A 24,045-nucleotide genomic window follows, 5' to 3' on the forward strand; every position below is an offset into this window, starting at 1 on the left:
AGTCTTCAGCACAGAGCTCTACAAATATCCTGAATTTGCTTTTTCATCTCTGTTTTTATTATGACTATTTCCTGCCAAGGTACTTCTAATTAGAAACATGTATTTAGTTATACAACATTCATATCCACTTCCATACTAGTACCCAGCAACAAACAGGAATATCAATAAAATGCTTAGTTCTGGTCAGTGATACCACATGGATGGTGATAACTACAGTCTCTTTAAGACACTAAAACCAAACTGAAATCAATTTATTCTTCCAATATTATGAAACATAAAAAGCAGTCATCTAAAGAGAGGCTCTCCAGTTTTCTTGGACATCTTATCTTCTCAAACTAACTTCTCTCAGAGCACTGGTACTTTGAATGCTCCAGAAATTAAGAATGAATTGGAAAAAATATCTGATTATAAGTCCAACTGCATCTGACAGCTAAGGTTCACTGGTATTCATGAAATATTTGTCTAATGTCATAAAAACTATTCAGAGAATACCAAGGCTATTAATCATCTAAATACTATTTGACTGCTCTAATTTGTGAGTAACTCTACACGTCTGTATTTAAAAAGCCCCTAAAGCATGATGAACTAAAGGCATTCAATAACAAAGACAGTGTTTTAAGACCAAAATACAGTGTTCTGGAGTGTCTATTGATTAGTAGTTTAAAGCTGCACTAAGGTTCATGAAATCCAAGGGATACTGTACTTGAGATTGCTTTCCTTTTTTTTTTTTTATTTTTAAAACAAAACACAAAAAACTATCAGAGTTTAACTTGTTCATTGGAAAAAATCAAGCTAACATTAAGTCTATAAAAGGCCAATGGAATAGCATGACAATACGTATATCAAAAAATACGTTTCCTTAAAAAGGCATTAGGCACACAGGGAAGAAACCAAAAATTGTACGGAGGGAAGAAAAAAAAATGGGGTGTTACTACCCATGTTCTCTTGTTCCTGCTCTCCCTAGCATCTTTGGAGTTCAACACTGCCATCTCTACTGCTCGTATCAGAGCAAGTCTTGCAGTTTGTCTTCAGAAAACTCATGTTTAATTTTTTTAAAACCATTATGTCCAGCAAACCATAGCTTCCTTCGCAGCTGTGATGCAGCCAGCCAAACGAAATCTTTACTTGAAATTATTTGTTATTTCAAAGTTTTGTAAGACAAATCACAGCTGCAAGTTAAGGACTGGTGTATCGTAGCAAGGAGCTATATAAATTTCATTTAAAGCTATTAAGTGAAAACAAGCCTTGTAGAAGTAATTTACAGCCATGGAGGAAGCGTCACTTGCAGCTAAATGAAAGTCTTTGGAGCTCTTTGTGGGGAGGAGGGGGAGAAAGAGAAGAAAAAAAAGTTGTATTCAGACTGCTTTAGGAACTCTGAGGAAGTATCAAAACATCCCCCAAAATCTTATTTTTTAAATTTCCCAGACAGAATGAACAGGAGGTGCAGCTTTCAAGAGCAAATGGAAAGATTAAACACCTGGATTTCTTAAAAGCAAAATGAACAGTACTTCTGCTCAGAAAAGTCATCATGAAAATTACAGTTTCTTTTTCAACAGACCTACACCTCAATTCTTGCTGCTGATTAAAATCACCATTCACAATTTTTCAATGCCTACTTGTTCTAAAGCCTGAGAAAATGAGTGATCTTTTATTTAAAAACACGCAAGACCATCACGATAGCATCGAACACTGCAGAGTTGCCAACTTCTAATTATTATTATTTTTAAAGAAATGTGAGCTCCTGTTGTCACTAATGCCTTAACTGTTTCTCTCGAAGTTTTATTCCAGGATGGTGTCATGCTTCTGCTGTATCGGGTTGTGCAATATGTTCACATTGTCCAACTCAAGACAAACAAACACGTAAATATTTAACAAGGAAACTGCTCACCAGGCTATTTATAACTAACTTCATGGTTAATGAGGGTTCTTAATTTCCTTAACAACTACCTACTTTGCTTGGGATTTTTATAGCATCATACTTCACTACAACAACGGGTGATTATGCTGTTCATCCAGAAGCATCACAGTGGGTCCTATGGGGGACAAAACGTGGCAGAGGCTTCCTGACACGTGAAAGCTCTGTACACAACTTCAAAGTGGGCCTATGCTCTTAAATAAAGAAAATTGGATTTTTCTATGAAGTTAAGCTGTTTGGGAGATGCTCATGAGTAGTCATGACAAAGATGCAGCCACTTTTTTATAAGCAATCCACATATTTGTGGTTTAACCACACAAATTTATGTCTTGTAATGTCTTAAATGAGAAAAATCCATAAGAACCAGATAAAATTTTTTAACATTTTTAATAATATCACAAGTCCCAACTCCATGAGAACTTTTTTCCTCTCCCTTGGTTTCTTTTGTTTGTTTTCTTGTTTTCAAGGTGCAACTGGGTATTTTGTTGGCATGAGAAGAAACATGTGCATCACTCACTGTCTCTAAATCCTAGCTTACCGCTTGCTGGGCTGAAAATTACCAGGGCCAAGCTGCAGTCTCCTTTAAAGGCAATGGTATGGACTCAAGTTGCAGGAAGCATCTCAGGCTAAATGCTGATGTATTTTCGTTGAAAGATAAGCCTTTTGTAAAAAAATAAAGGTGAAAATGCACTACAGTGCCTATTGGTTATTCTTGCCATCAGCGACATAATCTGTGCGATCCAACACAAAACTAGGACTGAAAATATTGTTTAAAATAATCTTGAATACAATTAAACTCTAACAATACTTGGGCAAATACGAGACAAATGGAGCAAAGTCCAGTACCGTGTTGTAGGCTGGGAATCCCACGTTCTTTAATGGCTCTGACAGCAATCGGCTTAGTGATCCTGAGGGCATCGTTGTATCACAGCTCCCCATGACCCTGAACCAGCATTTGTGCTAAACTGAACTCTCTCGTAAAGTGTTTTTAAGTGCTATGGATCAAAAGCATTACAAAAATGGCAGTGTTACACTATATTGAAATGAATGAGATTTAACTGTTGATTTTCATTCCACCACGGTCATGAATTGTTAATTCAACCATATGCCCACTGTTTGTATATTTCTTTTCAGAAGCTTAAAAAACCCACTTTAGTAGAGAGACATGCTGCCCCTCAGAAAAAAGAAGTTGTCAAGTTACAGTAAGTAGGGCATCAAACCAAGACTTTAAAGAACTAAATTCCACCATCACTAATTCCATCATTGACTTAACTGTTTGATTCAGATATTGGAAAAGTACGATTTGTCAGTCAAGATGGGTAGCACATATTTCTTAAGAGCTTTGAACTTTATAGATGACATACACACACACACACTAAATGTTACATAGCTATAAGGAGTCCTTCTGGACAGCACCTAAACAAGTATTTAAAAAACCCATAAATCTTATTTTGTAGCCGTTTGGTCTTAAAGTCTTGCTTTAAGATCACAAAACATACCCCTGGAAATAAATCGTGGGGCAGGAGGGGGTCATTACCATGCCCAGAGGCTCACAGACACCCCCCATCCTCCCAAAAGCTGCCTCCTGACCTATAAAAACCAATTCACACCCTACCCCTATTATTTCTGACCCATGCACTTTCCTTGATCTCTGACTTACGTCACATTTGTACTGAAGATTAAGATCGTCTAGACTCACAGACCTCTGTCAGGCCTTGTGGACTGCCAGCACAGCCACCTGGGACCTGCCCTGCTACACACAGCGGTTCCCTGAGGAGCAGCCAAATGTTCGCTGCAGTCCTGCAAGCTGTCAGCAGGATGGGGATCACAGGATCCACTGCCTTTGGATCCTCACAGCCCTTTTCAGATATTCTGAAGAGCCCCAGGGAAAGAACGAGGTGGAGCAGAAGAGAACCTTCTGCCCTTTGCTGCCTTAGCTGCCTAGGGAGACTCTACCTCACTGCATTTGGGCACCTTGAATTCTACTGCTCCTTCTTGGATAAATGGTATTTTGAGGAAGGAACTGTCAAAACAAACATCACATAATCGCTCTGTGGCAGAACCAGTCACAGTCTTTGAACGATGCAAAGAGTAAGACCCAACTGCATGGATGGATGCAATATTTCTTCCGCTTGAAACCTTTTGCTAGCAAGAATGCTTCCAATTTAGCATCATGACTACATGCAACCATGGCAAGCTAAAGCAGCCAAAAAGCAGAAATACAAAATCAATACAGAAAATGGTTCTCTGTAATAAAAGGAACAGCACCCTGAAAAAACAAATTAAAAAAGAAATTATTTTTGTCATTTAGTTACAGGTGAATGCAGAAAAGCACCTGGCCAAACGCTCTCCATTTTTTCCCAAGCAATATATCACTTACCTTTTGGTACGCTTCTCTAAAGAAACAATAAAGCACTTTGATTCAAGTTATTGGGGCAGGAAGCCAACACCATATTTTGAAATTACTTTCAAGACTTCCACAAAATACTGGAAGCTCCCCGCATTTACAGAGGCAGCCGTGAGCTAGAAAAATGAAACTACATGGAAATGTAGTGTCATCTCAAGACTGTATATATTTATTTTTTTAAAATTTGTTACTATTTTTTAACCCATTTTCTAAAAACAAAGCTCTTCTAGAAACAGGTGGGAAAAGACACAGGGTATCTCATAGCTCACCATGGCTCCTGGCCCAGGCTACTCCTACAGGTGGGAAGACTGAAGAGCCTCAGGCTCTCGCGGCAGGGGTGCACAAGTGCTTGCCGCAGAAGAATGTGCATGTACTTTAGTGAATTTTAGACCTATTTATTACCTACATTTAGCTTGCCCATGTTATTGATTTTTCATAACTCAGTCCTCTGTCACAGTTGCTACTTCTGTATAACTCTACCTATTCTTAAAAATTTGGAGAATTTTAACAATTTAATAAATTAGAATGTCAGGTGCTTAGATCAGAGCTGCAAAGACATACACATACATACACAGCGACTGCTGCTGATAGACTGCCAGATCTTTGCTGCCTGGCACATCATTCTTCAAAGACAGCAGAACCAGAAGTAACTGAGTATGTGTTTCACCTCAGGTTTACAAAACAGAAAGAGCAGAGGGGAGAGCCGGCTATATGCAACAGAATGGCCATTGCCATCACCAAACCCTTCGTTTTCTACCCTTGTCAAACTATATTGCCTGTAAGCAGTAAGCCCTTAAACCAAAGAAAAATAGAGGAGATGCTAGGCATATACATTTTGACAACAAAAAGCAGTGCATTCTTCATTTATGTGCTAGTTTCACTGCATTAATTCTTTGTCAAAGGCATTTTTAGCACTGAACATAAACTTCCCTGGCCCACACAGAAACATTACTGAGCTAGAGCTAATGCTCATGTGAAAGGTGATGGTGATTATTTCTCAGTAACAAGGAGAGCTACCAAAAAGTAACTGTGAGTTGGAGGCAGTGCAAAAACTATTTTTGCAGCAATCTGTAGCCAATAATAATATACAGCAGCTTCTTCAGACAGAATGTGAGATGGGCCCTCCTATACCTGAAGGCCTTATCACCAACACACCTGATCTCTGCAGTAATACTATCTTTTAGAGAAGCCACAGTGGTCTTCAACAGAAATTCTTGAACCAATGGCATATTAAAAACCCCCAAAACATTTAAAGGATCAGTACCCAGGAGGTAACTATTTTATGTACCATTTCCTCCCTTTCCATGTTTGCCTAAGTTTTATTGAACATTCCGGCCACCTTGATACTTTCTATGCACTAATTTGTAGCAGAAGACCATTGTAGTACATTTATATAAGCAGAAACAACCTGATAACAGAAGTTACTACAAGAACTTGAAAGCTGGAAAAGCGACACTGTAGAATATAAAGCAAACCCTTGCTCTCGTTAGGTAAGGGTTCACTAAAACAAGAGTTTTATCCTATTCTAATTCAAAAGGAACTGCAGTTTTATTTTCCCAAAGGTATTTTTGGATGGAGTTATTTGCATGGAGAACTCAACTACTGAAATGGGGATATATTACCACCCCGATGTGTCATCGTATCTGCTCTTCACAACAATGGAAGACTCGCAGTAGTAGTACACTCCAGAAAATTTGAGTGAGCCAGCGTATGTGTGTTACTAAGATAAAACCCACAGTGATAGATCAGAATCATTACCATTCTTGGTAACTCCAGATCTTCACAAAAGTTTTTTAAGCCCCTAAGCATTTGCTATACAATATTTACTTTTGGGGACAGTTTTACTTTAAAATTATATTTTAATCTTCTATATTATGTTAAATAATCATATTATTTTACAGTGATAACAGCTTCTAGAAGTCTACAGGCAAAAAAGTACAGCCAGTCACTCTACACTCATTGAGAGGTACGTTAGTACGTCTAAAAATATTTTCTCTGATTTTAGCTAGGTCTTTTTAACTGTAAAGCATTTGAGGACAGGAGCAAAGCAGCAGCATTACACGCGACTTTTAGAATGCGGAACACTAATTCAATTTGAAGAAGAGAGATGTGCCCCAGTAGACATCTGTGTGACTGCTTTGCATGGCCAACAGCAAAAGTGAGAAATTTACTACTTTTATAGAAATTTACTACTTTTGAAAGTCAAACACTTTATCAGTAAAATATACAAACTGGCCAGTCGGGGAAAATATGTTAAAGCAGTTCAGTGGTTATTTTTAGAATATTTTCCAGTATCAGCTTTCATCAATCTGTTACTGTCCAGTATTTCTTCAGAACTAAACAAAACTACTGTCTGGTAACATGGAAACAGTTAGACCCAAGTAGAGAGCCAAGGTCTTGAAAAAGCCCATGCCTCATGTTCTGAAGATGGACAGCCAGAATGAGATGTGGTACTTCCCATTTTATACTGAGATCATCTATACTGACACAGATAATGACATTATCTACTTCACTTAATTACAGGCTGTTTTCACTTAGTGGTAGAAGAACTAATTTAAAGGTTTAGTTAGTGAATATTTTGAATCATCTGAATATTTTCCATTGAGTTTTCCCCAAAATGAACTCAGCCATTCTCAGTGTAAACACCAATTTTTCAAGCACGTTATTTTTAAAATAGGACTTACTCAAATACAAAATACTGCAGATGTTTGACCTAATGTTCTTTAGTTCCCACTTCTACAAGAAAGTTACCTTGCCTGAAAAACCACGTAGTAGGGAAATAAGTTCCTTAAGCAGTTACCTGTGTTTCTGATAGGTAGGCTGGCTGATAAAACATTTTAGATTAACTGGAAAGTCTAAGCTATTTATCAGTGCATACTACTGCATACTTTGAGTAGGATTAAAAAGCAGCACAATATACAACTCATTCGTATTGTAACAATTAATTTCTTCTAACAATGTTTACATCAAAAGCAAATACCTAAAATACCTAAATAAGTTACTTTTAACTTCTACTTCATAGATTGAAAATGTGTACTGATCCTGTAGGAAGCATTGCTATGGCTATAAATTTGTATTCTATCCACTGCCTTGCGCGCTCTCTCTCCATCACAAGCTGCCTTCTACATATGAGGACTATAACTCCCACTTCTGAGGGTTAGCAATGCTGTGTCATTTTTTCATTAGTAACTACAGCAATAAAATTTAAACTTATGCTTGTATTTGGCATTGTTATTGTGATCATAGAATCACAGAATGTGTTGGGTTGGAAGGGACCTTTTAAAGGTGATGTTTTAATATGGTTAAAAATAATCCTAGGAATCCCTTACGTTACAGCTATCTCACAGGATAAAAATTATTTTGTTAGAATTTCTAAAAATATGATAATTTTCTGCTAATCAGAAGTTTGAAGAGCTGTGCTATCTTCTTTGACGACAAAAATCAACTTCTACTGGACATTTTCCTCACCTTTTCTGTCTGGCTTGAGGTTCCGATCCACTGGTGGTGGCTCACATTCTGCAGCAGGTACTGACCGTCTGGGAGGAGTCTTTGGACTGGACCTGAAACCCATGTGAGCAGGAGGAGGGACTTGCTTTCCAAATAACGGAAAATCAAATGTGCCTGGTGTCATTGGTACATAGTTTGTTTCCTGGATGGGTTCAGTGAAGCTGCTGGAATGCTGTCGTGGAGGAGAGTTGGGATTCATTGGGACATAATTTTCATCTAGTTCTTCACTTGAAACACTTCCCACTGTCAACATGCTTCTGTTTTTCTAGAATTAACATATATTTCCTTTAACAAAATAAGTTATGCAATCAGCTGTGAATCATATGAGCTTTTTAACCTAATCTACTCAGATTAATATATTCTACTGAAACTGAAAAAAAAATCACAAACACCGTACAGCATGCTTTTTTACATGGAAACAAAGAACATTCAAGCACTGTCACCTCTCATCAGATCAAGTCATACTTACAAAGTGGTTATGGAAGCCCTCCAATGAATTAGATCTGTCATTCGGAAACGTTCGTGGAATATCATAACAGTCTTGAGAACTAATTTCTAAAGAAACAAGAAGAGAAAGCGGCTATTTATCATCCCTGTTTCTGTCACTTGGCACCAGGCATCCAGAGCCTGTTGTTATTTACTGTCTGCTTCTGAGAGCACACAAACACACCTCCTGAAGCTCTGGCCCATAGACTTTATCTATATACTTGAGAGGACTGTGTTGACAAACAAACGTAGCACTCATCAGTCACAACTTGAAGCTCTTATAGTGGCATTTTTCTACTGCAAGAAAAGGAAAAGTAATTTTTCCTTTTAAAGAAGCAGCAAAGTCTTCCTTTCAAACAGGCAGGGATAAGAATTCAGTGTAAGAGTGGGTTTTGAGAGACTGGGCCCTCATGAAAAACCTATTCTAAAATAAACAAACTGCAGATGTAATTTAGGGTCCGGAGAAGTTTTCTGACTGAATGCCCTTCCCTTGGAAAGTGCTGATTCAGGAGGATTCAATCTGCTGCAGGAACAGGTGAATCGCTGCTCTCAGCTCCCCAGAGCGGTCTCCAGGGGCTTTCCACTTGAGCAAACTGCTACAGAACCAAAGATCTCCCTGTTTTCAGGGTCCTGGCTCTTATCAGTCTGCATTAAGCAGGTCCTCAGCTTTGTGGCTGCTTCTTGGGTGGACAGAGGTGTTTGAGAGGCATCTGGCTCCCAGGTCCTGCTCACCCATGCAGGCACCAGGCTGCCTTACCCTGCAAGAGGCGTGTCCCTCCTCCTGATGCCAAGACAGAAACCGTGGGCAAACTCTGGGTTTTATCCCCATCTTGCCCTGAAAAAAAGCTCTGAAGTTTTTTTGAGATTTCCACCTCAGAGGAAAAATAAATACGTCTGCTATCAATCGCCAAATTAAAATGGTATTTTCAGAAAGGGTACTTTTCCTCAGGCTGACAATCTCAGCTTTAGTGTAGGAATACTTACTTACAAACTTAGCAAAATGAGACAAGATAAGCAAAGCAAACAAGGGTCTTGCAGGGTGTTACTTTGTCATTTTAAAACTCTAACAATGACCAATATTATTACACTTAGCCTACAAAATGAATGACAAACAGGATAATACTGTGTGCATGTATGATCACACCCATTCTCCACATTGCCTCCTCTAAAAGCCCTGTCCCCATCCCCTTCCTCATGTCAGCCTCCCATCCCATACCTAGCACAACTCAAACAAATCTCCTTTTAAAATCCCCTCCAACATTAGCATTGACTCTAACCAGTTTAAAATTTCACTTTAAAAATAACACTATAATGCCCACTGCTTCAGGAACCTGAAAAAAAATGAAACTCAGCCCAAGAGTGGTTAACAAGACTAGAACTGCTATGTTAAGTATTAGCTTCCCAATCTCTACCTCTCACTGCATTTCTTGAGTTTAAATCTGAGACAATAAGAACAGGAACAAAAAAACAAGTAGAAAAAAAAACACAACCAAGAAACACCAAATTCTTTCAGTAAAAGTAGCTCCACCAGATTTGATAGGACCCAAAATACACCCAGCTGCTAAAGGAAAAATGGTAAAAAAAAATACACTAGCACATCTGGAATATCAACATTTAGGTGACTATAGGGAACAACTTTAATTTTACTTTAAAATTGCAGTACACACAACTATCACAAGGAGAGAAATGGACAAGCTCGAGAAGTTGGCCCATGTGACTTAATGAGGTTCAGCAAGGCCAGGTGCAAGGTCCTGCAGCTGGGTGAGGGCAATCTCTGGTATCAATACAGACTGGGGGATAAAGGGATCGAGAGCAGCCCTGAGGAGAAGGACTTGGGGGTACTGGTGGATGAAAAGCTGGACATGAGCCGATAATGTGCACTTGCAGCCCAGAAGGCCACCCGCACCCTGGGCTGCATCAAAATAAGCATAGTCAGCAGGTTGAGAGAGGTGATTCTGCCCCTCTACTCTGCTCTGGTGACACCACACCTGGAATACCGTCTCTTCTCTTTTTCCTCTTTCTTACGTATTTTAAGCATTGCAACCACAGACTGCTTTGTGAAGGGCTACGTGCTTGTTTTTAAAGGCTAGAAATGCCCCTCGTATCATTCAGCCCATTCGTATCATTCATATCACAGTCATCACAAGGTTACATCATTTAGCATGGAAATTCTGGAAGAGCAGGATAAAATATGGAATACTGACCTTTACGAAAGATATTCAAATCTACAGTTGAAATGGTATTACTGCGTGAGGGTGGCATTCCTGCTGTGGGGATGCAATAACTACTATCAGTGTCTGAAGCAGTGCGACTAATGCTACATGTTTCCACAGGAGATCGATCTGCAGCGTGGTGAGGTTTTGGTGGCCGAGGTGGAGGAATATCTGGAATAGTCTCCAGTTTTGAAGTCTGAGACAACGTTCCCTCTGGAAAAGTTCGTGGAATCTGATAAGTACCTCCAGGCGTGGGGGGAATGTCATAGCTAATGGAGATGTGTCTCATCTGTGCATCTAATGAAGATGATGCTGACGGGGTACTGAAAACATGTTGCTCTCCTTCCGCCTCAGTCCCAGATGGAGAGGCTGCCTTCGGTAAAACATCCTGCGAGTAACTCCTGGGAAGGTTATAAAGGCTGCAGTCTGTCAGTGTCTGTCCAGCACGAGAAGGTGGAGAGTCATAGACACCTTGCTGCTGAAAAAAGCCATTCACAGCATGCTTGCCCGCTGACGGAGCAGGATTTTTGTGGGAGGGCACGTTATCATTGCAGTCTGTTTCAGAAGAGCTGGATTTCGCCGAGTCAGCATGAGATCTACACGCAAGATGGTAAGATTAAAATGTTGATGAACGTATAAAGAAAAACAAACATTACAAATAATAAACACAACATTTTAAATGTAAACAACTCTAAAGTCTATCAGTCCCTTCCAATTTTTTTTTAAATGAAATGCAGGAACTCAATTATTAAACAAACAGTAGCACGTAAGAAGGATCCCCTAAGTAGCTAAATACATACAAATCCATGCATGTGAAACGGATAACACAAGCGTGGAGCTTTAGCAGCAGCTAAACAACAAGTTGATGTTTCATAAAGCAAGTGATTTCCACAATGCCAATTTGGAGCAGAGTTTGTTTGGGGGCTGGTTTGTTTTCCTGGGTTTTTTTGTTGTGTTTTTTTTTTTTTTTAACCCATGTTGCAAACTAGCAGCACTTTAGTGGCATTGTTAAAGCTAAAAATAATACACTCAATCCTTGGGTTTGCAGTACTTGCTAGTTCTAATCAGTATGAAAAAAACATTATAGGAAAAAATACAACTGCTTGTAACACTCTTAAGTGCATGCCTAAAGTTATCTACTGATCACATAAAACTGGTTCAAAATGCATAAAAGAGAGAAATAACAGATAAGAACAGAAATAGGAAGATAGCATGCTCTTTGGGGGGGGGGCGGAATCCATAGGATGTATGTGCAACAGAGTGCTTTTGCCTTGAATGCAAGTTAAGGCAGTGTCATTAGATAAAACTGCACAGTAGTTTACCTTTGATTTCTTTGGAAATTCTGTATTTTATGAGAATAGCACTCATTAATACTGACCAGTATCGACCAGTACCAGTAACCTTACATGGAAAGTAAACACACTGCAATCTTTTTGTTTTCATAAACCTCCCCAGTTACCTTGCTCCAAGTACAGAAATTCTGTTATCAGTCTGACTCCTTGCTTAAATGAAAGTCAAGACAGTGGCAAAATACTAACACAGGTGAAGTTAATGCAGTCCATTCACTTTTTGATCAATCATATCACGATATTTCCTATTTTCATGACCACAGTACCACATCATTGTGTTAATTTATAAGCACGTACGTAAATATTTCAGCATGCGTGTGTATCAACGAATAGCTGCTATACTACTAAGTTCTATTAAGCAACTGGACCATGCAGTTTACAAAATTTCTGAGCAATAAAATACATGAAAATCAACAGCATGACTACCACAAGAAGCATTTTTCCCCCTTATTTTAAGAGGCTCTCTACCTCAAAGTGATCACAACCAGAATTTATTATTCAAATTTCAATTTGTCGGTAAGATTGCACAAAACTTTCTTTCCTAAGGGACAGCTGGATTTATCTGCCAGGGTTCTGGTAACCTGAGGAGAAAGGAATCCAGTTTAGCTATTCATTTAGGTCTCGTCTGCAGTCATTGGAGAAACAGAGACTGTGTGAAACACGATCCGTCTTCTTAGATATCCATCTAAACCCGATGAATCACTCCCAAAGTGCCTCTCTGCCAGCTATCAAGGGAACACACGTGATTAGCTTCGACTGGACATCTGCAGTCAAGAAAAATGTCATTCACCTAACCAACTGGTTTTTGTTCTGTTTAATAGCAGAGATACAATCTTCCATCAGTCTGAGCGGCTCATGAGAGTTCTCCGGCTTTAATTATATCAACTTTTTCTGTTAGCTTGTGCTTAGTTTTTTTGGTGTGGGTCTTTTTTTCATTAGAAAAAGTACACTAATTTTGCTCTGGTTACTATTTTAAACATATATTTAAGTTCTCTCTCAATGGTCAGAATTGGTTTCTAGGTGACTGAACATTAATCTGCATCTAGTTTAACAGATCACCAAAAAAAGATGCAAAAGTTCTCATTATGTATTTATCCTTGGCACAACCAAGGAAGTGAAACTTCCTATATTCCTTAGGATGCTGACCATCAAAAACATATCTCTTGTTGGCTACTAGCTTACTTCCTTTGCCTCAGAGCTTCACAAACTCAGTAATGAACCACTGGACGTTCAATACACTTGTATGGCAAGTATGGCAAGGATTGCAATCTGTATTTTAGATGCTATAAAAATAAAGTGGGTGGTCCAGGGAAGCTGGACACTGACAATCAGTTGTAGAACCAAAATTATTAGTTCCGGTTCACTATGATGTACTTTAAAATGAAAAAAAAAAACAACTTCCTAAACTACAGAGATAAAATATAACCACTACATTTATCTTACAAAAACATGCAGGAGTATATAACCAAAGCTCAAGATGCAACAGCACATGTACGATGCCAGTGCTTAAGGATTACCCATCATACATAAGCAACAAATGCTATCATTTTTAAATTTAGGAGTTTTTTCTGGGTCTAAGTGAATGCTGCTTCTTTTTTCTTGACCACAAGCACTTGCGAAAACAGAAGACTTTCAAAAAGCACAACACATGAAGCAGTCAGGCCTGTCACTTGGTTAGCTGATGGCAACAACTTACATTATAAGAGGCCATTTCTCATTCGCTTCACATTTTTAGAAGTAATCTTTTGGGATCAGTTTCTTAGTCTATTGAAATAGTTTTCAAAATATGAATGGGTTGTAACCAATCTGATTTTGCAAGACTCAAAGTTTGAAGATGGTCTGAAACATGAGCCAAGAAAGAAGTATATACCAAAACGAAGACAGGGAATCCAGCCTCTGAAGTTTACCTGGTTTTCAAAAGTCAGTATTAACCACTGATGATAAGAACACCACGTACAATTTTGAAAATCTACTATGCATAGTTGATTCATGTTACCTCAAGAGAATTTAGGTTAGGACTAGGGTTCAGGGACAGACTTTATTCCTGCTTTCTTTTTTTTAGTTTTTTTTTTTTTTTTAAAAAAAGGATTTCAGATGCAGGATGCTTGATTACTTCTGCACTTAAGAAAGGTACCTGAAAATTGTAATTTTTCCCCACGCACTTCAGAACAGCTCAACAAAAAAATCAATTGGCTTAAATATTCCATTAACAATTGGTTAAACGATTCAGTTTAAAATAATGGCAAAGTTGGATATAACACAATGAAAACTCCTCACACTCTATAAGCAGAGGATTACTGTGACATGAATTCAGCATTATCACATGCGGGCATCATATCTGCAAATTATAGTGACTGAACTATTCCTTACACAGCACTAGGACTGGACACCTCCAGGTATCAAGAAGAGATAACTGTACAGCATGCCGATCTACAAGGACTGGAAGTAAAGATGCACAGAGAAGATGCGGGGTATTGAGGCAGGGGAAGCCCAATAAAAAGCCTGCCTCCACGTACTAAAAACTACTCCTTGACAGACACCCAGGAAAAAAGTTTTAAAAGTGCTGCAGTCTGAGGGGTAATCATCCCATTTTTGAATATGCTGTATTCAGCCTGGCTTGACCATTCATCCTTTCGAGACGATTCTTTTCCCGCCTGCAGAAATTGATATGACCGATTAAACAGAATACTATGAAAAAAGTGGCAGCAAGACTGCTCTTGTGTGCCAGCAATCTGGGACAGAAACAGCAAGCATAGTAAAAATGTGGATAGATAAATAAATAAATAAATAATAAACCAGCTCTATTTCCAGAAAATGGAAGCCAAAGTTACATAGTTTTTCTGTTAAAACTCACAGAACACCATGCAAGATGCATCTCAAACAAACAATATTTTCAGGCAAGTTAATGGCTCTGTGATTAATTTCTCACACGCGTTCCAAGAATGGCTACTGTTCACTCACTGCAGTGGAATCTTTTTACTTTCAAAATCTTCTAATAGCAGGTATTCCTGCCCTTCTTCTGAGAGAAAAGGTGACCCTTGGCTGGTTCATAAACATAGGAAAGATGAGGAAGACAGCGTTTAGTATTTCAATATACCTCTCAAATAAGCCAGAACAATAAGGATTTTGGAAACAGTCTTTGGCTGCATTTTCTCATTTAGGATCCAAATATGAAGCTTAAAATCTCACTAAATGCTACAGTTGAACAATGGTCTTTCTCGAGTCAACAGTGATTAGAGCATAAAACTATTTTAGACAAAATACAGCATGATTATTACAGCTGCAAGTGTTGCGTCCCAGATATTCTCACAATAGTACGTGGTGCATTGCATGACACTGTAACGAAGCATTTCAAAACTATTTGTTAGTTCTGAAACACCAAAATTCTTAAAGATTTCAAAAAGGCAGCTCAGGTACTTCCTCTACGTTTCACAGTTACCCACCTCACCCGGAAAAGAACCCCAAAGCCGTGAAATAAAATGCAACGGTTTCCAGATTATCCGTAAAGTAACATGCAAAATCAGAACAGAACATGTTCCCTCTGCACAGCAGCAACTTTAAAGTGAAAACGGCATAGAAACAAACCATTCAAGTAACAGTACCTGCCTATTTAATTACATTTATTAAGCTTTGCACTTTCCACTAAGGAAAAAAGGTTGATTAAAATACACAGCTGAATTGTTCCAAGCCTGGAAATTAATAGGAAAATGATGCAGCTATTTAATTTTTTCTTCACCTGTAAGGATGTGGATTGGGGCAGTACACAGAGTGCCCTCTAAATGATCATCTTAGTAACATGCTACACAGATACACAAAGCTCCAATTCCATACGAAAAGGTCTATATCCTCTATACTCAAGCCCAAATCCAGGAGAATACCTGCTGTACCAGACATGAAACATAAGCAGAACTTTTAGGTAGAACTGAAACTCCAGCATAACTATTATTCTGAATTTTCATTATTACAGCCTCCTTAATAAAAGGACATAGCTAGTTAGTGAATTTTGCTTAATATAATACACTAAGCCCATATAATTTCCAAGTAATCACATTGCCAATGATTCACTGTCTTCAAATATTCCTATAAAAACATGATTTATTTAAACAACCTCTACACTCCCAAACACTTTGTTCAGTTCTTTCTCCGTTCCTTCGGCATTTTATCTCCATTGGACCTTCTGCCTTCCCCAACATGCAAATACCTTCTCCTTGTCACCAGTGTCTTCATCAAGAAATTCTCCAGGCTATTCATGGCCTCTATACCTTACCCCATTTTGTGCACCCTTTTATAGTCTCCTCAGACTTTCCTCCCTCTACTTAACCCACTCATCGCACAACTCGAAGTCAGATGAGAAAGTCAATTTCACATTCCAACCTTAATCATTCCTAAAAAACACACTTCATATGGTAGTCTTAGAAATCCACTCTGTGCCCATCCCTCGCAGAAGCAAATGGGCGCTCCGACATGTTTCTGATGAGCCAGGGTGCTGAAGTGAAAAGTCAACATTTCTCTGCCAAAGCATTCTGGAAACGGTACCAAACTTTCTGATACCTTTTGGCAGGAACAGTGACATACCTCTCAGGCACCATCAGCTTCTAAACATCACTAAATACTGAAACACTGAGTTTCCCCTGCTCTTGCAGGAGGCTTTGGGGCACGTCGTGCTGCCCGTAACCCGCACATTCCATACTCTGGGGGATCTGTAGTCTCATTCCTCTGTTTTATAAGAAAGATTGTGAAGGGTGGATACTTTTCTACCATGCAATCATCAGTAAACGGAGCAGGAAACTCCTCAGGCACAACAGAGCAAGATAAAAATGCCAAGGGAGCCGAGAGCACATGGCACAGGTAAAACTGGCAGAGCATCAAGGTGTTCATGAAGAATGCACCAGCATTAAAAGGTATGGCCCTAAGGGAGTATGCGAAATACTCATGAAAACACTTTCAAAGGAAGCTTTCCTCAGCCTTCCATGTACTTGTCTGCAATGGAAAAAAAAAAAAAAAATGACGTTTTGTTTATTTTTCTGGAAATACCCCCAGCAGATTTTATTTTGAATTACTGCAGAAAATCAGCTTGCCAGAGAGATTTATAAGGTTCTCCCACAGAATACTCAAGGTTGGAAGGGACCTCTGGAGATTATCTGGTTCAGCTCTTCCAATACCTCTAAACAAAGTCAACTTCAAAGTCAGGTGAGGCTCCTTGGGAGCTTGTCCAGTCAAGTTCGTTTGTGGTTGGTTTGGTTTTTCTAAATCTTGAAGGACAGAGATTCTACTAAGTCCCTGGGCAGCCTGCTCCAGGGATGGCTGCCATGATCCATTCTGAAAAAACATAGTGATATTTCCCAGGTAGCTACCATAAATATCATATCCTCCTATGCAGGAGGTGCTGTGCATCTATTCAAGTTAGAATTAGGAGTTGGAGAAAATAAATATACATTTAATTCAGTAGAAGAAATTTTCAATTCTTTCCTTAAAATTTCCTAATGCACACTTCTCTGGAAAACTGACTGTGTCAGTACTCTTTTTTCAGTAAGAAATAAGGCTTTTTTAAGCTTGTTTTTAAATATTTGTTATTTGGAAAAAGTCAAAATTCAGGATACAGAAACTGTGTGGTTTAAGTCTCCTGCATTCTCAGTTATCATAAAGTAATTATCTTTTACTCTTGCTAGAGATTCTGAACCACGGTTGTAATAGTCAACAAATATGCCATTCGAGGATTGCTATATTCAGTGATGTGGTAACCTGGCAGGTGATAATAAATATCAGTATGTTTTAGTGAATCCTTTCCATGAAAGCTTTAACTGGCAAAACTGAGGCACCAAATACCAGAAGGGAGAAAGGCTAAATTTCTCCAGCTTTTTGTAGTCCCAGACTGGACTAAACACAACAGATTGTGGCTAAAGAAAGCGTACTTTTCTGCCGTGTGCCATGCACCACTCCAAACTACAATGAAATGTTTGGATCACTACATTTATCTGATACTTCTTATTGGCAATTGCTGTCCACACTTCTGAAGAATGCAATATGGGTCTAGTGTTGATCCATCAAATTACTATTGCTGCAAGAAGTTGAAGCATAGAAAGAAAAGAAGCAAAAGCTACAGGCAGCTTCGCCCTGCAGATTATATGCATCCAAATGTCCAATGACTCAGCAATAAAAAAGTGCTTTTAGCACAATCATTCTTGGCCTGTAATACAAATAATTGTTATTAAGAAAAAAATGTCACTTACCTCATAGGTTCAGGTTTTTTACTTTGACAGTTTATTAGGAGTAGGTAATCTTGAGGATCTTCTTGACCAGAGGAAGACTCCAGTGGGGGGATGTTAATAAGCTGATAAGGAGGAGGTAGGGAAGATTCTGCTTGCATGGAAGGCGGTGAAGTGTTGATGGGCAAGGGTAACTCAGCAGATGGTTGTAAAGAACTGACTGGTGGCTTCACAGCGTCTGCAAACATAGAAGCAAAGCATTCTTTTTACAATGAAGAAACATTCTTACACCACCACCAAAAATTTTTAGTGACAGAGGATGAGAAAAGTCAGGGGTTTTAACTCAAAATTGTAAAATAAGCGGACATGAGAACATCTGGATATTAACATTTGTTTCAGGGTATTTATATACAAATCTTTATAATATCTTTATATTTTTTCAAACTGCAATCAATTCCTTAAGTGCACCTTGGTAACAGAGGTTATGCGTTATTTAGTAACTTATTTAACCTGTTTTCTGGTCACAGAAAGAACAAAGATGCTGGCAGCTGCAGTGAGACAGCTAAAAACACAAATCTGTTGTTTTAATCAAGAGCAGACAAAGGCTCATAGGTAATTACTTGAATACAGTAACCTGAGTCAGCACTTGCACGTATTCATCCCTTTTTGACCAAGGTCACTTCAGCATTTGAGATTAGTCACCAGTCAAGAACTGGCCTTTCTCAATATCTGAAAAGCAACAGGAAAAATGGTGCTTTTGCAATGGAAGATCGCTTACGACTATAAAAATAACGCAGAGGTACAGTAAGTACCATGTTCCACTAAGCCCCCTCATTACATACCCAAACTTTCTATTTTAGTTCAATAAACGAAGTAGTTGTGGTTTGTTGTTTGGGTTGGGGTTTTTTTTTGGGGGGGAGAAGTGTTGTTGTGGTTGTTTTTTTAAATAACCTTGTCTTTATAATTCTTATCCATTTCCTCTTCATGTATATTCTAGAGCAACTTTTTGTTTTCCTTCCAAATACGTGTATCCTCACTATTAAATTATCTGGGAGACTGGAAAATATTGACACTGTCAAACATTAAACAATCATTTAACTTTTTCATTGTTTTAATGATACATTGACTAAAACCAACATAATTAAGTAAATTGTTCCTCAATTATCAAGGCTCCCTTGTACTTGCAACTCATTGTACATTCCAGTTTGCACATCCCAGGAATGGACGCTGATTATTAGCATGGTTTAAATGAACATATTATTATCCAGTGCAGTCTGCTCCTGTTAGGCTTACAGGCCAACTATGCACTACAAAGTAACTTCATCCAGCTTCTGCTTCCCAGCGCTATCCTGGGAAGAACCAGATGAGCAGACCAGAACATAGCCCTCCTGCTTCCAGTCCTGTGTACATCAGGTACAAGTGATTTAGACGTGGAAATAGGTACAGCAGCACTTGCTTTGAACTCCCATGGCACTTGCACAGGCTCAGAAATTAAATCCCACCACACCCATGTGGGTGGAAGAAGTCTGGGTGTATGAAAATTCCTCAACTCAACCTACCTGAAAAGGTAGGATAACCTAAAAAAAAAAAAAAAGTTTTTATAAAAGGTTTTATATAAAAGGCTGTGCCTGACCTATCCATCAAACTAGTTAGCAGAACAAAGGTAAAACCAGACTGCACCCAGTGATCGCACACACACAAGAATAAAATGGTTTCTTTACTGCATGCTAGAATATTAAACTATGAACAATTTTCTATTATTTAGGAATATCAAGAGCTTGAAGACACCTATTTGAGGCACCTGCTGATATTTCTTTATTCCCCTAATGTTAGGGTTCGACAGCAGGAACAGAGAGGTGCCTGAATGGACCCACCAAGAATGTATTTCTTGCTCCTGGAAAAGACATAGTGGGAGAAAGGACAAAGTAGCTCTCCGGCCTGTCCCCTCCATCTAAGGAATGCCAGTAAATTTATGCATGAGTAAGACAGAAAAGAAAGGTTTCCTGCCAGATACACTATAATTCTTTGTCCACACTTACAGACAAGATCCTCAAGGGCTTCAATGTACCATGATCCCCACCCCCTGTTCCTTGTCCCTGACTGCACACGACCTTCACGTTATTAGATCTCCTTGGTGCCAAGTTCACACAAGGGGAAAAAAGAAATCAAACGTCACGTCACTGAAGCTTCCAGGGAAGACGGGTGTGTCAATTAGACCAGAGGCAGCTAGGAGAGTTCAACAGGTATATAGTAAGATGCATGCCTACGTGAGGCTGAAGCATTTAAACAAACCATGCAGTAGCATTCCCAGGAAGAGCAGCAAGTCTCAAGGGTAACTTTCCACGGGGGGGGGGAATAAATAAATCAAGAGGCTTGAAAGAGGACTAACGCATCCACCAAGTTTGGAGAAAGAAAGAGTTACATCCTTGGGGGAGTAAGAAAAAAGTGCGTGTATGAGAGAACTAAAAAGAAACAGAAATTAAAGGCTGGCTGGTGAAAGGAGGCAAGGTGGTGAAGACCATTGGGCTAAATAAACTGGCTCAGATCTTTAGTCTCTGAGGCCCATGATGCCATCTCCGACAGCGGCCTGTTGCAGACAGACTGAGCCCAAGCAGCAAGGGGAGCCTGCATGGGGCTCTGCAGCTTTGGGGCACCCCACTGCAGAGGCTGCATTCACAGTCCATGCCAACCAGCCTCTGGAAAACTTATCTCTGAATTTGTCCTACCCTTTTTGAGTATATGTATATTTTTGACCTCCACTATCATCCTGTGTCAGTAGTTCCATGGAGAAACACTTCCTTTTATTTTAAACTTGCTACCTGATAGTTTCACTTGATGTCCTTTAGCTCCCATCTTCAGGGGAATCACGGAATCACGGAATCTTCAGAGTTGGAAGGGACCTCTAGAGATCATCTAGTCCAACTCCCCTGCTAGAGCAGGACTGCCTAAAGCACATCCCTCAGGGCTGCATCCAGGCGGATCTTGAAAATCTCCAGAGAAGGGGACTCCACAACCTCCCTGGGCAGCCTGTTCCAGTGCTCTGTCACCCTCACTGTAAAGAAGTTTCTCCGTGTAATTGAACGGAACTTCCTATGTTCTAGCTTGTGCCCATTGCCCCTTGTCCTGTCGCTGGGAACCATTGAAAAGAGCCTGGCTCCGTCCTCCTTAAACCCACCCTTCAGATACCTGTAAACATTAATCAGGTCCCCCCTCAACCTTCTCTTCTCCAGGCTAAAGAGTCCCAGCTCTTTCAGCCTTTCCTCATAAGGGAGGTGCTCCAGTCCCATAATCATCTTGGTTGCCCTACGCTGGACTCGCTCCAGTAGTTCCCTGTCACAAGAGTGAACAATTGCCTCCTACTCATAATCCCAATTCCCAGCTTTACACAACTTTGACGCAGCTTTACTGAGTTGGTGCTGCTTAATTTTTCTTGGTACAGAAGCCATTTCATTGCAGATCTCGTTTCCCTTCACCCTCACCTCTCCCAGCTCTACTAACTCCTTCCTGAGAAGGGAAACTAACTACTGCATAAAATGCACAAAAAAAAGTCTGGGACACACTGATTCATAAAGACACAGCAGCAATTCATTCTGTTCCTATCCAAACCATTTGCCTTTTGATTGCTGCTGAGTATTAAAGGTGTCACTGTCCAGAAGGTTCATGATCTCTTCTCTGAGCAAGGATTTGGAGCCCATTAATGTTAACATATTGTTAGGGATACTTACCCTGGTGATGTGCTGCCTCATTTATTTTGCCACAGATACCACTTGACAAAATCCTTGAGTCCTCCTACAGATCCGCTGTGGGGGTTTTTTGTGTGGTTTGGTTGGGATTTTTATTTTTTTTTTAATTTTGTGGAGAGAGTGCTAAACTATTAAGAGACTACTTTCTGATCTGAAATTCATCCTCATATAGGCATTTTGTATGTGTTAAACAGTGTGGGTTAATGCCTGATTTAAAGAGCAACTGAACTTAAGTCTAAAGCACTTCACTGCTGGGCTCTTCTTATTTGCTTTACACATTCAAGCTATTTCAAGTTTGACTATGAAGAAATCAGTAATGTTAACGACTTTCATCACTGAGCAAATGAATGCTGTTTGCCTATCTGTACCTTCTCAAATATTGTCTTTAGCCACATACTTCAGAAGCTGATATGAAGGAGCGAGTTTCTCCCAGCAGCCTATTATGATTTCAAAGAGTACAATCATCAACTTGCTCCACTTTGGACTAGCAGATTTTTAGGGAAGGGGTCATCTGCACACCAAAGAACGTTGTAAGTCATTTGGTTTGTTCCCAGAGCTCAGACACTCGGACTGCTTTGAAATAACTGGGAGCTGGAAAAACATCCAGAATATTTAACATGCAAATGAGCGTAACAAGAATCCTATTTTGTTTTTATAATTCCTGCATTCAGTACAGCTAGAACAAGCAGCTTTCTCAAAACAGGGCAAGAGCTTTGTCTTTTCTCAGTCGGTTTGTTACGAGCAGTTACAGGCATCATCTTCACTAGAATTTGTACTTTTTTCCTCATAACTGTTTTTGTATTTGCTTCACTAATAAAACAATAATAAAATTAACGAGGTAAAAAGAACATTTTCTGAATAAGAGTAACAAAAGGCTCCCCTCTCTCCTTCTTAACTATATAAAGATTCTTTATTCCACTTGTTCCTATATCCATGCTTTATGAACAATCTGGAAGACTTGAGTGTGGGAGTTTACATTTAGGTCTGGTTTTATGTTTTGTTTGGTTTTTTTAATGAGAGCAAAAATTAAATTGTTTTCTACATTATGATATGTAGTCTCTTAATATTCTAATTATGTAAATACTTGAAATATTCTCATAGTGAACAAAACACAGAAGCCTCATTACTGCAAGCATTTCTTTACATGTCAAAATTGCAATCAAAGTAAGAAAATGCATTCTTTGCACATCGTAGGTAGAGAGACTAAAATAGAAACGGGATTTTCCCATTGTAACAGTGAATCAGCAACAGATACGCAATCGTGTGATTCTACTCTTCTTCTGAGATGTTTCATTCAATCCATTTACTATGATGCAGATGTTATCATCAAAACAACCAATGGCCAACAAAATATTAAAATAATAACCTTGAACAAAATTTTACAGATACAACAGTGGGAGCCATAATAATAATAAATAAAAAACCCACTCCATTTAATCCTTAAAAGGACTTTTTTTTTTTTTTTTTAAATTAAATCTGTTAAGTCATTATCTGTGCTGCTTAATGTAATGAGAGACATCCTGAAATATGCTGCTGGAGTTTCTACATGGTCTCAAGTGAAAGATCCTGGAATCAAAGGGCCACACGTGTGCCTGCGCACGCACAGAGCACGAGCATGTGCGCGCTGACAGGCACAGACAAACAAGCACTTGCTCTGTTCGCATACTTAACTCAATTAGATGTGAGCCAGATCCAGCCCAGAAGACGCACGGACACGTTAGCCTGGGTTTGGTTTTCAGCATAAGCGATCAGTTTACAATCAATATGAAATCTATGCAGCGAGCCTCAATTCTGAACCTTTCTGCTACACCCAGAGAAAATCCTTTTAAATACTTTAATAAAAAGTTCCTCTGCATTTCCTACTTTTGTTTTCTTAGTTTAATATGATCTCAAAATATCTTTCTTTTTCTGAAGACAAACATTATACCCTATTTAAAAAACACTAATGAAGAATTCAGCAGTTGCTCATTGTATATTATGCTCAGGAGAACCCTGCCTCCTGCATCCAAACCAGAAACATGACTGACTGCTCCAAGTTCCCATCACACACTGAAGTTTCCAGCTTTCAGAGCTTACATCTAAAATTTAGATGCCGTTTACTATCTGCAGTTCATATGTAATTTTACGCTGCGCTTTTGGTTACCCATTTAAAATTCGAAAATACCAAAAGCATTTCCACTCCGAATTTCTTCCCCCTCTCCACCTGCAATTTTCTTTTG

General features: G+C 39.1%; 1 protein-coding gene across 7 annotated transcripts in view; it reads right to left on the minus strand.

Moving 5' to 3' along the window:
- The window catches only part of GAB1 (GRB2 associated binding protein 1), a 105,198-nt gene that overhangs the window by 14,743 nt on the left and 66,410 nt on the right, over positions 1 to 24,045 (minus strand). For 4 of the 7 annotated variants that reach the window (XM_063335916.1, XM_063335919.1, XM_063335915.1 and 1 more), the window contains exons 3-7: positions 18,108 to 18,321; positions 14,839 to 14,919; positions 10,520 to 11,124; positions 8,299 to 8,384; positions 7,791 to 8,094 (exon numbers count right to left, since the gene is read on the minus strand). In XM_063335916.1, coding sequence (XP_063191986.1) covers positions 7,791 to 8,094; positions 8,299 to 8,384; positions 10,520 to 11,124; positions 14,839 to 14,919; positions 18,108 to 18,321 — 1,290 coding nt within the window. The remainder of the gene's footprint in view (positions 1 to 7,790; positions 8,095 to 8,298; positions 8,385 to 10,519; positions 11,125 to 14,838; positions 14,920 to 18,107; positions 18,322 to 24,045) is intronic. The other 3 variants (XM_063335921.1, XM_063335917.1, XM_063335918.1) reach the window with 2 other exon arrangements.

The sequence above is a fragment of the Chroicocephalus ridibundus genome, chromosome 5 (genome assembly GCF_963924245.1).
Source record: "Chroicocephalus ridibundus chromosome 5, bChrRid1.1, whole genome shotgun sequence".
Lineage (NCBI taxonomy): Eukaryota > Metazoa > Chordata > Aves > Charadriiformes > Laridae > Chroicocephalus > Chroicocephalus ridibundus.